Source organism: Syngnathus typhle, linkage group LG7, assembly GCF_033458585.1.
Source record: "Syngnathus typhle isolate RoL2023-S1 ecotype Sweden linkage group LG7, RoL_Styp_1.0, whole genome shotgun sequence".
Taxonomy (NCBI): domain Eukaryota; kingdom Metazoa; phylum Chordata; class Actinopteri; order Syngnathiformes; family Syngnathidae; genus Syngnathus; species Syngnathus typhle.
The window spans coordinates 14,949,376-14,962,589 of record NC_083744.1 but is presented as its reverse complement, the minus strand read 5'-3'; the positions used below and the strand labels follow the sequence as shown (position 1 = coordinate 14,962,589).

The window sequence follows — 13,214 nt, the reverse complement described above, 5'->3', positions numbered from 1 at the left end:
AACCTGATTAAGATCGACTATCAATGCTTGGGGGGTCCTCCGAGCCATCTGAGAAGGGCCTCCAGTCCATTAGTGCAAATTGGGTCCCTAATCCCGCGCAATTCTGTTAAGTGGCTCCCACTACCTGACACGGGCTTTCCCAGGCCCGCTAAATAGTCTCGCCTGTGAACGCGGACCGCGCCAACTGGCTCGAGCCGACTGACTCGACAGCTGCTGAAATCGAAATACATACGCGGACAGGTAATGCTTGAGATTCCAATATTTTGGTATGTACGAGAACTAAAACCCGACCCCCTTGGCGCCCCAACTTGGCCCTATCCATCGCAGTGACGACGTGCAACTTACACATGGCCCAGCTCGTGAGCGATGGTGAAGGAAGCGCTAATTCCGTTTTCCTCGCTGATAGAACAGCTGCGGTAGTGGTCGCACATGGTCCCCAGTTCTGCGAGCCCTGTAAACACGCAGACGTTTGACTATTAAAACGTTTGTTCCGCTAAGAGAGATTAACCCCGCTTTCTACCACTCTGCCCCTTCACTATAATGCTATTAGCCGTCTTGCCATAAACACATTACTGCAGGCTTTATGAGCTCGGAGCGGAAAGTTCATTTTTGGAAGTCTTACCGAGGGTGTCACACTTGTCTTTTGCGCGGCAAATATCTTCCCTAAGGGAGAGAAAAAAAATCAATCGATATATATTTGGGAAGATGATTGATTTTTAGCGGCAATTGTACCTGGTGATGAGGAGGGCGGTGTCATGGTGAGAAGGGTGATTGTCGTCCTTGACGTTTTGCTTCTGCTGCCAGGTGCAGAAGTTGTGCAAAGTGGCGGCGGCGTTGAAACTCACCGTGGGGCCATCCTGGGAAACGCATAAAACCATCCATGGTGATTTCCAGGAGGATTGTCAATGTTTACAAATCACACCGAAACGACCGAGACCTGTTCATTGTGGATGACGATCAGCTTGACAATCAAGATATTGATGAGGTTTCCCACGCTGGGGTCCTTGTACACTGCTGCTACCTGTAACAAAGACAAGGCGCAGACAAAAAAAAATGCAAACTTCCAAAAACCTGAACCACTTTGCGCTTGGAATGCCAATAATACAAATTACAGTCCACTGGGGGCGACTTAACATAACCTGATATACCGTTCAACATATCCAGGGTCTTAAAAGTAAATTTCATTAGCCTCCTCAACAGGCGCCTTGAACACAGCGGCCGACTTAAAGCTGAGCGCCGGCCAAACATTCCCTCGCTCGTTTTCCCCTCCACTTCCCTCGCCGTGCCGGTGCACCCCTGTCACGGTCGGCAAGCGGTCTCCTCGGGCCGTGTGCAGCCTCCTGACAGGAACTCATTAGTACACTATAAACATTTAGCTCGTCTCAGCCCTGAGGGGGGGACGTAAACAGCGCCCGGGCCTGTCTTTGCTCGCTCTTCGTCCAACTCAAACACAGCACCTTGCTCCTTCTGTCTGGCCCCCGTTACAGTGGTCAGAAAAGTCAGGTTTTCTAAACGTTCACCATATATCTTCCAGAGTCCCTTCGAGTTAAAGAAAAAGCTCAACGCATCCCTTCCTCGATGTTAAGTATTATCCAAATACCTGAGTCAGCAGCTAAAAGTCTTCCTGGATCGGCACCAATGAGCTATTCCTACTACGGCGCTAGTTTTATGACTCCGCCGGGAGCAGACGTTGTTGGTCGGCTCGTGTAAACACTGGCGGGATAAATGTTGGGATGTCAAACTGTTTGCTTTACAGTCCCCACTGTACCTGATCGGACTATTTTCAGACACAACGATCTTTGCTGGGTCACTCAAGATAATGAAGGGATGTTCTGCTTTGACCCGAGTCGCGCTACCTCCCAAGTCGTCAATTTTAACATCACTCATCTTGGTTCTTGTCAATAGGAATGGCCATTCGACTAAATTAACTTGATTATCGTAACCACTCAAAGTGAAGCACATCTGCCGAATAGTTCTTTGGAATTTTGTAATAATGTTTAGAAACATTATTTTACTTACTACTGACATGATTGTTAGGATGTAGTGTTCCAGGTTGCGTCCGTGGTGACGGGCCATCTTGGCGTCGGCCGTCACCATCAGCTCGACGTAGCGAGGGTAGGAAAGGAAGCGTTTGCGTCGCCGCAGGTGCTTGGGCTGCGTTGCGTTAGCGGCGTTAGCGGCGACGGCGGCTCGGAGAGAGTTTAGCTCGTCGCCCATGTTCCCTCGACTCTCCAAAGACACTGTCCTCTTGCTGTCATCTGAATGGAGACGGAAATAGAAGTAACAAATGTTTACTTGAAATAATAACGCGATTTTCAATATTAACACTAAATGACATTGTTGTGCGCTAAAAGCAGCCTTTTTGTTTAATTTCAGATAATAAGAAGAATTATGCAAAAATCTAAATCTATTGGCTAGAAAGAAAAGTATAGGTTTAATGATGTTCTAATTTAGTAATTTACAACACTGGTGTAAAATATTGTTTTAGCGCTAATATTAGCACTATCGCTAACACAATGTATTTTTGAGCTAAATTAGAAGATGCCAATTAGCAATTTAGCTATAACTTTAGTTTTTGTTACTTTATCAATGTCGGAGGATTTCAAAAAGTGTTTTGGTACATAGAAATGTTTGTTTTTTTTAATTTATGATTTCTGTAGTTTTTATGAAGGATTAAAACCTTGGGCAGGGCACCTCTCATGTTTTGCTAGCACTAATATAACTCGGGGTGAGGGTTTATGCTCTCGGAGGTCACATTAACTTTTTCCTTCGGCATTTTCTAACACATAAAAGAAAAGGAGAATCCAAATGAAACATAAACAGACATTCATGGAGCGTTTTATGACTGAGCGCACAAGAGGCGAGCATAGTTTGGAGTCCATCGACCTCACCAACCGCCTCAACGTTTGGGTGAAGTGTCCCTTTGTCTTGTCTGCGGTCAATCTTTCCAGACAGTCAGACAGAGAGAGATTGTGTGAAACTGTTAGCTCAGTGAAAAGCCCAAAAAAAGAAAGAAAGAACTTGTTGAGATTATTCAAGCGATGCCCCCAGCGGGCACGCGAGGCAGAGCGTGACTCCCTGGCACAATGGCCGCGTAGCCCCTCGCTGCCGTGAGGCCGAGCCCCATGCCAGTGCCTGTCTCAGAGGAAGAGCCAAGCCCGCCTGTGCTCGTGCACACAGCCAGAACAGAGCTTTGTATTTTACAAGAAAAAAAAATCTCTGGAACCCAAAAGCCTTCGCTAAAGCCCTTAAACAGACTCATCTCCGTAGATAGTCCGACTTCAAAGGGATTAGCATGTAAGGAGAAGCTCGAAGAAATTGCCTTTAAGTCGAGATAAAAAAAAAAAAATCAGAAGAGTGTGAGGTGAAAATATGGTCAGTGTTTTAATAGCCTCAAAATCAGCGCAGATTATCCGGACATAACCTCTCCCAAAGCGCCTTAGGTTCAAATCGGCCTCTCGCCGGGTCCTGAGCTGCTACTTACACCATGACAGGACAGAGGTGACTGCCCTGACTCACACCGAGACCAGGCGTCAGTCACCATTCACGACCAATCGGCATCCCTTAAAGTAGCGGTCGCGTTAGCCGACGATGTGAACGGCTTACAAGTAAACAGCCCTGAACACAAATTTTCATGCTAGCAGATTTTCCACAAAAAAGCCAACTCATCATCAGTATGGTTTCAATCCAACGAAAATGTCTTTGGCCGTACTTGACGCTTTAGCGCTTTTGATCCGCTGAAGCCAAGTAGATTTGATTCGGTGGTATCCGATAGGCCAGACAGATCCGAGCATGTCTTGGCGGCTATATGGTCGGATAAAGTCTATATCTTTAATGGCTGCCATGTGTTAGCGCTTATTGAAGCCGACGTGTCGTGTCTGTGGAGTAGCCGTGACAGATTCCAGCTGGGGTTATTTTCTGCCACTGTCGACTGTCTGGGGCATTCTTAAAAAGACCCTTGGAGGAATGGCTGGCTGCGTCTTGATTGACAATCACTGACAGTCAGAGATGAGGAGATGTGACAGGTGAGTGATGGTTCCTCATTGCCTTGGACTGGGGCCAGAGAAACATCAGCGTCGTCGCCTATCGATCGGTTGACAACTAACGTGAACTTCTGACCTGTTGAGATCAGCTAATTTTGTTTACATGAGCTCTTAATAATGTTATTATTCATTTCATTTTGAAGTGATTTTCAAAAGTCCGCAATCCTGGTTGAATTTGTTTGATTTTTTTCTGTTTCCTGAAAATCTTTAAAAAATTATGCAGTTTTGCTATAAGGCTATTATTATTTTTTAATTTTTCTTAAAAATGTTTTTGTTGTTAAAATGTCCTCATTCTTGCCCATATACGCCTTGACTGCTCCGATAGTCCGTATCAGCTGGAACGATAGCTCGCACATCGCTGCCAAGCTGCAAACGACACAAAAGCGCAAATAAACCCCCCAAAAAAACGACACTGGCCCCTCGCCAGCTTTTGTCATTCACATTCATCACAAGTACTTCGGTCCACTCCTCCAAACACATTCTTGGCCAGACCACCGCTGAGCAGTTTTCAGCATGTCTCCAAAGCACTACTGTAAGTCTACAAAAGCAGACAAAAGTTGAGTCATTTAATCGACAGGCCTTTCTTTCATCCGGCCACCACAATTGCACTTAATCGCACTTTTCCTCTTAATGGACGGTAACCGGAGTATCTGGACGCAAAGCACTACCTACGTTCGGCGTAAGGTACACTGTCCGCTTAATTGGCACCCTGGGACGGGAGCGCTTTGACTCTCAGCGGGCCGTTGTAAAAGAATGTTAATTAGTTCAACAATGAGATGCGTGTTTGCTATTGTCGGCCTCTCGGCATTGATACTCTTGACTCGGAACTGAGGGAGAGTCAAAGAGCAACGCTTTGATGTGGAGAGGGGAAACGGCGGCGAGATCATTTGCGATGAAGGACTGCGGAAAGCCAATAATCCATTTCATGCTTTGCTATATTGGCTTCTCGAGCTTGTTTTGCGATGAAGACAAGCGGGCACTGGGGTGGAAGACCGCGGGGCAGCTGGAGCCAAGCAAATGACAACATTTATGAAAGGATACACGCTGGGCGAGACTCTTGTTGTTGTTCTCGGTTCTGTGGAGAACCGCCAGGCCCGACGGGTCCGCTGGCTCATTAAGAAGACAAACTGCGGCGTGTCACAGTTTCTGTCATCTTCTTATAGCTACTGTTGTTGGCTAGTTTAAAAAAAAAAAAAAGCTAGGTGTAGTACAGGACCAACCGCCAAAAGGGACTGAATCCAGTCATTAGGCCACGCCCCCAAGGCACCCCAACACTTATTTCTAAATTTACTCAAAGAAGACAATAAATATGTGAGGTGGGGGCTGAGGTGACACAGCTTCAGATGAGAACACTCAAGGCTGCAGTATGCAGACGAAAAGATAGCCGAGTGAACATTTTGACGGTTAAACAATGTTTGCCAGACTCAAGGAGGGTCCTGTCACTCCAAGCATGGGAGGGGAGGAGCAGGAATGAGAGGACGACTCAACCTCCAGGAGCCAGCTGACGTTTACCTGAAACTCGGAGATAAAGGTGAACCTATTGGTCATCTGTTCATCATGACCTTTAAGAGTCACTTTCCCTGACCTCTGTAACATGAGCGAGGCCCAGCTTTGCAAACTAGCTGCTGACTGTGTACGACCCAAAAAAAAACTGAAGGTCACGCTAACCCGTCCTGCGAGTGACAAACAAAGCGGGAAGTGAGGTTACCAACAACAAGTGGCTCTATTCACATACATGAAAGCGCGAGGGGAGAGCGGGACAGCGATTCAAGTCGGCTCGTTCAAAAACCGACCCCGGGGCGAGGGAGGGCCCTTTTTCCATGTAAATGAACCCATTGAACAAAAAAAATAGAAGAAAAGAAAAAAAAAAACCTGATGCTGGCATTTGAACCAGCATGTCTGCACAGTGGGCACCGAGGGGGCAATCCCATACAGTGATTATGTTGAGGGTCAGAGGCCACGGATGTCATGTGGGCCCAGTACTGCCCCATCAAAGGCGCTCACTTCGCTCTTCCCCGGCCGCCAAACAACACAACAAAACGGGCATCAATGACCGCCGACAACAAAACACTGGGACGCTAGTGTTTAGCTATTCAGCTGCTAATGTTTGCTGTCAAACTGTCCATATTCAATTTAGTGTTCCTAATACATTCAAAGTAGTGAGTGAGGCTGGGGGACTGACGGGGGGGGGTTTCGGAGTAGCAGACAAAAACAGCGAGAAAGAGGCTCCCTCTTCGTCTTCAAATGGGTTTGTAGGTGAAAATAATCTACCCTCATTGTGGAGACCCTCATCCTTGAGGCGATCTCTATCCACTCATGCCGGGATTCACATGCAAGCTCACGGGGCCGGGCAATATCGCTTCAAGTCAGGATGTAATAAATAAGATTATTATGGAAATATTTATGAACATACATTTTATACGTATACGTACGGACATACTTTTGCTTTGGCTCTCTGGAATGTTTGTACAGACGAAGCGTTCAAAACAGCCGAGCACTCAACGATGCAGAAAAAGCATGTCAAGATTTGTAAACAGTCTCTCAATTGCTGAAACAACAAGCGAGGGTAACACTTTTAAAAGCTCTTATCGCTGACACCTCAATGAGTGCTTCGGAAACATTGACTTACTCTGTTTCCGACGCATATTTCCGCGAAAGACGACTGTACAAACTGTGGAAACTTGAAGGCAAACAAGCGCCCTTGTTGTCACGTCGTCAAGCCGGCGTACCGGAGTAAAAAAAAAAAAAATGTACCCCCGACTGCTCCCTGCGTATCTGTGCTGATAAACATGTTGTTTGGCTTGATAACAAGCAGCCCATTTCATCTAGGTCTGATTCAAAACGATGTTTCACTCTAAAAGACATTAAAAAGAAAGATGTTGTGAGTACTTGGGCAATGATAGTTGCAAAAGGCAACCTCCTGCCCCCCCCTCCCATTCCCCTCATTATTATCCATCTTTCAAATAGTAAACTCTTCTTTAAAAGCACTTCAAAGTCCAAAGCCCACCGGACCATTCAACTTTCACACAGCAGCTACCAATTATGATTTAGTACCAGAGTCCTCTTCACAGAGACATAAAGTGGGAAGAGGGGGAATAAAAAGAAAAGGGGACTGACCCCCCACAATATGAGAGTTTCTATTGCTTCTCCAAAAAGACCGATTCTCTGGCACATCATTTGTGAGATGAGATGAGATGAGATAAATCTGATTTGCAATAAAAGGAGAATGCGTAAACAGTTTATGGACCAATCAGGGAAAATGTTGTACAATGAACATAATTTGAATAGTAACTTGTTGCTTTTATGGTGATTACCATTTTAGTGGCTACAATGTTAGAAATGGACTAAATGAAATAATTTCACAGACAAGTTTACAGACTTTTTCTTCTTACTTTTGGTCACTTGTGATTTTTCAAAACAAAAGGCAAGAAATGACCAAAAGCAAACAAGTTTGTTAGCTTAGCATGTGGCTGTTTCTTTGCTCTGGATCGTTAACGTTAGCTTAGCCCGTTGCCACGTCTTTGCTCTGGTATGACATTTATGAAGACAAACATATGAATGACTGATGTAATAAAACTGCTGGTCACTTGTTACATTTTAGGAAGAAAAGGGGCAAGATATGATTAAAACCCATACACGTGATTGTTAGCTTAGCATGTGGCTCTTTCTCAGTTACTAGTATTTCACATTTTCCAAATGCTACGAACTTCTGAACGAAGCAGACCAAGAAACAGTCGCTGCTCGAGATGTTGTATAAGTCGAGCGTCACACAATCGCCGTTTGCATGTCGCCTGCTAGCGATAGCGTGTAGCGTACTCGGTGGCTTACAAAGACAGGAGGGGCCTGCTCACTTTGGCTCCATGTGGCCTTCAAAGAACTTATTTTATATCGCCACATCTGAAGAGGGGCCCTATCTGATAAGGCAGAAGAGTCGCATCTCAGGACACTTCACAGTCAATGCTAGCCCAGTTCCACGGGCTCTTTAATCCCTTCGCGTATTGTCTGCCTAATGTCAAGACGGCACGTATTGTACCGTATCAAATCATTTTTCATTCATATCGAACACACTCCTAATATATATATCCTGATAAAAAAAGCCACGCGAGCAAAATTTGAATCGAGGACTCGTTCCCAGGGAGGCAGACGTGCTATAGCAACAATTGAGACAATCTACATTTCTCGTCTCTGTTTGCCGCACACAGACCGAGTGGCCGAAAAGTCAAAGCATAAGAAGGAGGTCAGTGCAAGTTCTTTAAATTGTCAAGGCACACAATAGCCACCACGGCCGTGTGACAATGGCCCAGCTCGAGACAACAAGCCGACGAAGCAGCTTGCACACACAAGATTTATTTGCATCCCTCCAATAAAGGCTACCCGCCGAGCTTCTCGCTAGGATGACAACAGCAACCGGACTCCGCTCGGTCCCACCCAAAAAGAGGTCACGACAGAATTTGGACATTTAATTATGCAAATCGATGACAACCATTGGCCACGGTGGTTGTCTTTACTTTCTTTCCTCATTTTAAAATCAGCATTTGTTTTAGAGTCTGTACCCGTTCAGAGAGGAAACCTGCCGGACCACTTTGTCCTTCAAAATCAAAGGCCTGGTGTAATCTGTGTTCCCCAAAGATTTCGATAGAAACATTCAGGCCATGACGAAATCCTAAAATCCCCTTTGGTTCGTCATCTCATCACAACCCAATAACTTTCCAAACTGAGTTGAGATAAAGAACTTTGGCAGAAACATTGACTGCGATCAAGCACTTTTACGAATTAAAGTGATTACGTTTCAGCCGGGACACTCCCCTTTAATGAAAGACAAATTGTGACTGGGTATAATTTACATTTCAGGGCGAGGTCATGAGACGGTAAATCAGCCAGACGGCGGTTACGGGCAAGACGTCTGTTACCTGAGGCCGAACAAGACTCGGCGTCGCTGGAGATGTTGCGCCTCCTCTCGTGTCGATAGACCAGATGGGGTTTGTGGTGCTCGTCGTCGTATTCCTCCTCCCCCTCGGCGTTCAAGAGGGGCTCCAGGAAGTATTCGCCGTCCGGTGTTGTGAAAGTGCCCATCTGGAGAATAAAATGTGCATAGGGTTAGCATAGATTTGCATTAGCAATCAGCACCGGCGTTACCTTGTCTGCTAGCTGATTGTTTACACTAATTCCCTGAGTACAAATGATCAAAATTGAAAATATATTGCGCATTCCAGGTTCCACTTAGCTTCCATACTTCCAATAGCTGCGGTCTACGAGCTCGCAGACCCCCTCGAGGCGTCACTTTTGTCTGTGATTGACACGCTGACTCAGACAAGTCTTGTCGGAAAGAACGATGTAACAAACACCAGGACAAGACCATTCTTATCCGTCGCAGTTCTGACTGACAACGTACAGTTCCCTGCCGGCAGCAGTTACATCATCATCATACACAGATTGAGGAATGCTAATATTGATTTGGCAGCTCAGGACCTCGCAAAGCGCCTTAGCTCACTCAGCCGTGAGGCACAACGCTGTTTGCATGGTCATATCATGCGCACGCTTGAACAGGATATCACACGCTGGAATGTTTCCTTTGCCTCGTTATTCCGCAGTCGTCCGAGCCAAGTGACACTTGATGGAGAGAAAGAGGAGGGGTGCGATTTGGGTACGGAAAACGTGACAGTCTTTCGAAGGGTGGAGGATTAGCGCAGACGGTGATTGCTACAAGGATCCTCGAAAGAGCCACGTGCCTCGAGTGCTACAGTACATACGTTGAGTGCTGAGCTAGCTAGTTTTAAAATCAGGGACTAGTAAAACCTGTTCAAATATTGCAAACAATGTCTCTTTTTTTAATTAAAAAATGAGAACAATTTGTAATTTTAGTAATGACACAAAAAAATAATTCGCGGGCCACATAAAATTATGTCAAGGGCCGTATTTGGCCCCCAGGCCTTGGGTTTGATGCTTATGCTAAATGGAAACTGGAAGTCAACATTGGGGGCTGCAATGTTACACGATAGAGATGATTGGCTGCTATTTTTTTCATTCGTGCAGGAGTCAACAAGAAAATAAGAAAATAAAGAAATAAAATAGAAGGTGTATTTTCATTGTCATTATTTACCCAGAATTACACTCCCGAAATAAAATTGTTGAAGCATGCCGAACTTATCAACTCCTCAATGAATCTCCGAGAGCCGGCGGAAAAACGTTGACTTGTTTGTCCTTCTCCTTGTCAAGGCAGTAATGACAAGCATCTTTGGCTGCACTCATGGTTGACCTTGTAAACAGTTGTCAGGATCAGCATCAAGTCAAGGTCTCCTCAGGCTATTTGCTTCATTTTTCATTCTCATTGGGGGGAAGACTTAAATAACCCAACTGCCGTCTGCTGCCGCGATTTAAAGAGCATCAATGATTTATACGTAGTAAGTGGTGGTAGATGTTTACCTGTATCTTGTAAATCACTATCTATGGCAAGTTAACTTCGATCGGAAGATTCCGTCTGCAGAAACAGGAAGTCGTGGATTTCGGGTAAAAGGGTGGGCGTGGGATTGAGGTGGCCGAGTTTCCACAAACAAAAAAAAAAAAGACAGGGGGAAAAAAATTGGGCTGGACACAAAGGTTGCTGTTCTACAGTGAGTGCTGAACTGGACCAACGCCTGGAGGAGGAGGGAGACGAGGCGGGGTTGAGGGGGAGGGGGGGGGGTCCCGTTTGAAGCTTGACGTGGGGGGGGAAAAAAATTGAGTTTTGATTTACAAGTCGAATTTGTTTTGTGACCATACTCGTGACTCAAAACACTTAACTGGTGGACATTCAAAGTGACGTTTTGAATACACAACGTGTAATTCTCTTGTTTAGTTTGACGGTAAACAGATTTTTAGAAGAAATAAACTACTGCTTGTTGTGAACTAAATTGAGTTTACAGTATCTTGTATTTCGGCTTGGATGACGCTTGGAAAAAGAGGTTACAAGGCTGAGGTAGCCCCGCCCACCCAGGCAGCGTGATCTTTACACAGGGGCGCATCGCTGGGCGTCGGAATGACGATGGCCCCGTTTGTCAGCGGGCCTGACTCGCCACACACTTCTTTTATGCCGGCTCCCGACAGCCAGCGTTTCCCACGGTGCGAACCAGTCGGCCGTTTTACCAACTGCTCGTTCTTCACGTCGCTTCCTCTCTTTCAAGGCTCATTCCGAAAAGGCCAAATGGTCCTCGGGCACGGCCGTTTCTCAGCTTTGAGTAACTCCGGGCGAGGAAAGGGGAACCTGCTTCTTTTCGGACCTCAGAATGACTCCTTTGTTTTAGGGTTTAATTATTCCTTAATGACCTCATCCTGACAAAAAAAAAAAAAAAAAAACCCGGCCCAGGCCATTAAGGTCCGGTGATCAGATAGGGACACATTTATGACCCAATAGCCTCTGGTGCCATCTCCATTGTCCTGTCCTTCTCAATGAGTGATGATGCGGATAACCAACAAAGATGGCTTGAAAAAGGATGCAAACATGTTTGGATAAGCGAGTCGTTCATCAAAGTCAAGGCAGAGGGGTGCAATTAAAGGCTGATTGGCCTGATCGATTTGGCAGACCTCAGCTTTTAAATTGCTTTGCAAACATGGAGATGGAGAGCTTTATGGAGTGGCTCTTTTCTGCCACTTGATGGAGCATTGCAGGTGAGCTTTTACAGGTTGTTTGGATTTCAATACATTTTGCCCCCTCCCAAAAGAAAAAAAAATCAGTTATCTGTATTTTTATTATAATTCATCCTGATCTACTTTTTTATACCACTCACAAAAAAACATTTTATATATTCACTATTCTGGTACAGTACAAGGCGCGGCCATCTAAAATAAGGATTATGTCACCGATAGCGATTCTGCCCCGGGGGTTATTACTGTCCCGCCAAACAGTCCCCCGCGGCAGAATCCGGTGGGAGTGGCAGGGGTCAAAACCGCCATGCCTCCGGGCCTTATGTGACCCATGAAGTCATCTCCCTTCATTGCTTCTCACATTCTCTCCAACAGTAACTAGTAACCCCAGCAATTTATATTGGGCCAGTAAAGTCATGATGAACCAATATATTAATAATAACCTGAAATTATTCATCTGCAAAGATAACAAGGCTTGGTTACGAACGATTTGAACATTATGTTATGGTGCTTCGCGTGTCACTATGCAAGCTAAGCAAAACCCTGCATCTGAAGCAAAATCAGCAACATCGAACAATATCATTGGTGAAACCACAAACAAGTCACATGACAGCAATATGCAAGTGCTACACAAACCCGGCCGGGACCTCTTGACCGTGAGCCGGGGGTGCAGCCTACGACTCCATCAAGCCGCTCTGTCGAGTGCTTGTCATTAGTGTCACAAATGACATGAGGCAGGGCAGGGCACACCCTGGACCAGAACCGCTCACAACTAAAGAAGATCTTGAATCAAACAATCCGACTTGTTTTGGCCACGTGGAAGGATGCGACAACACACAGAGTCATAGGCGAAACCAACAAAATCATACAAGCACAAATTCAAGCCCTCTTAACTGTGAGCCGTACATGCAAATCACTATATCACAATATACCGCAGTAAAAATATAATCATCTCTAATGGTGAGTCCCAACATTATTATCTTAACTGGTTCAAACTTTTGCAAATCTATTTTTTCATATATTTATGCCAGAGATGTATAATGTCAGACATATATGTGACTTGGCAACCCGCTGCACTGCAACCTTGCAAAACTTGCGCTAGACTGCAGCTTTGTGGGCGAGACGGGCTTGGAGCGAGAGGGAGGACGGGGGACGGGAGGGGGGCTCGGTCAGTGGGTACTCACCAGGCCGGTGCACAGGCTGAACACCGCCGGTTGCTCCTCCCGGGAGTTGACGTGTCCTCGGAAGAAGCAGTGGCGCATGTCCGCGACTTCTTCCGACTGACTCTCGTCGACCGCTCCAAAGTGTGTGACCGCGTAGGCGGGCGCGATGAAGTCCGAGTGCGCGCTCAGGTTGAGGTGGAAGCGTTGTCCGAACGCGTCGATCCGGTAGTGGAGCCGCGGCGCGGACAGCTCGTCGTTTAAACTTCTGCGTCTGCGCCTGTAGTGCAACGTGTGCGGGAAGGACTCTCCGAAGTCATTAACCCGCAGCGGGGTGGTGATTTCGTACGATGACAGCTGCTTGATGAAGACTTCTGCAAGGCAAAGTGGA

General features: G+C 46.0%; 1 protein-coding gene across 1 annotated transcript in view; it reads right to left on the bottom strand.

The window, feature by feature from the left end:
* The window catches only part of LOC133157571 (A disintegrin and metalloproteinase with thrombospondin motifs 20), a 54,132-nt gene that overhangs the window by 37,304 nt on the left and 3,614 nt on the right, over nucleotides 1-13,214 (bottom strand). The window contains exons 2-8 of the mRNA XM_061284222.1: nucleotides 12,848-13,197; nucleotides 8,954-9,116; nucleotides 2,020-2,258; nucleotides 938-1,021; nucleotides 733-857; nucleotides 623-663; nucleotides 346-451 (exon numbers count right to left, since the gene is read on the bottom strand). Of these exons, the coding sequence (XP_061140206.1) occupies nucleotides 346-451; nucleotides 623-663; nucleotides 733-857; nucleotides 938-1,021; nucleotides 2,020-2,258; nucleotides 8,954-9,116; nucleotides 12,848-13,197 (1,108 nt within the window). The remainder of the gene's footprint in view (nucleotides 1-345; nucleotides 452-622; nucleotides 664-732; nucleotides 858-937; nucleotides 1,022-2,019; nucleotides 2,259-8,953; nucleotides 9,117-12,847; nucleotides 13,198-13,214) is intronic.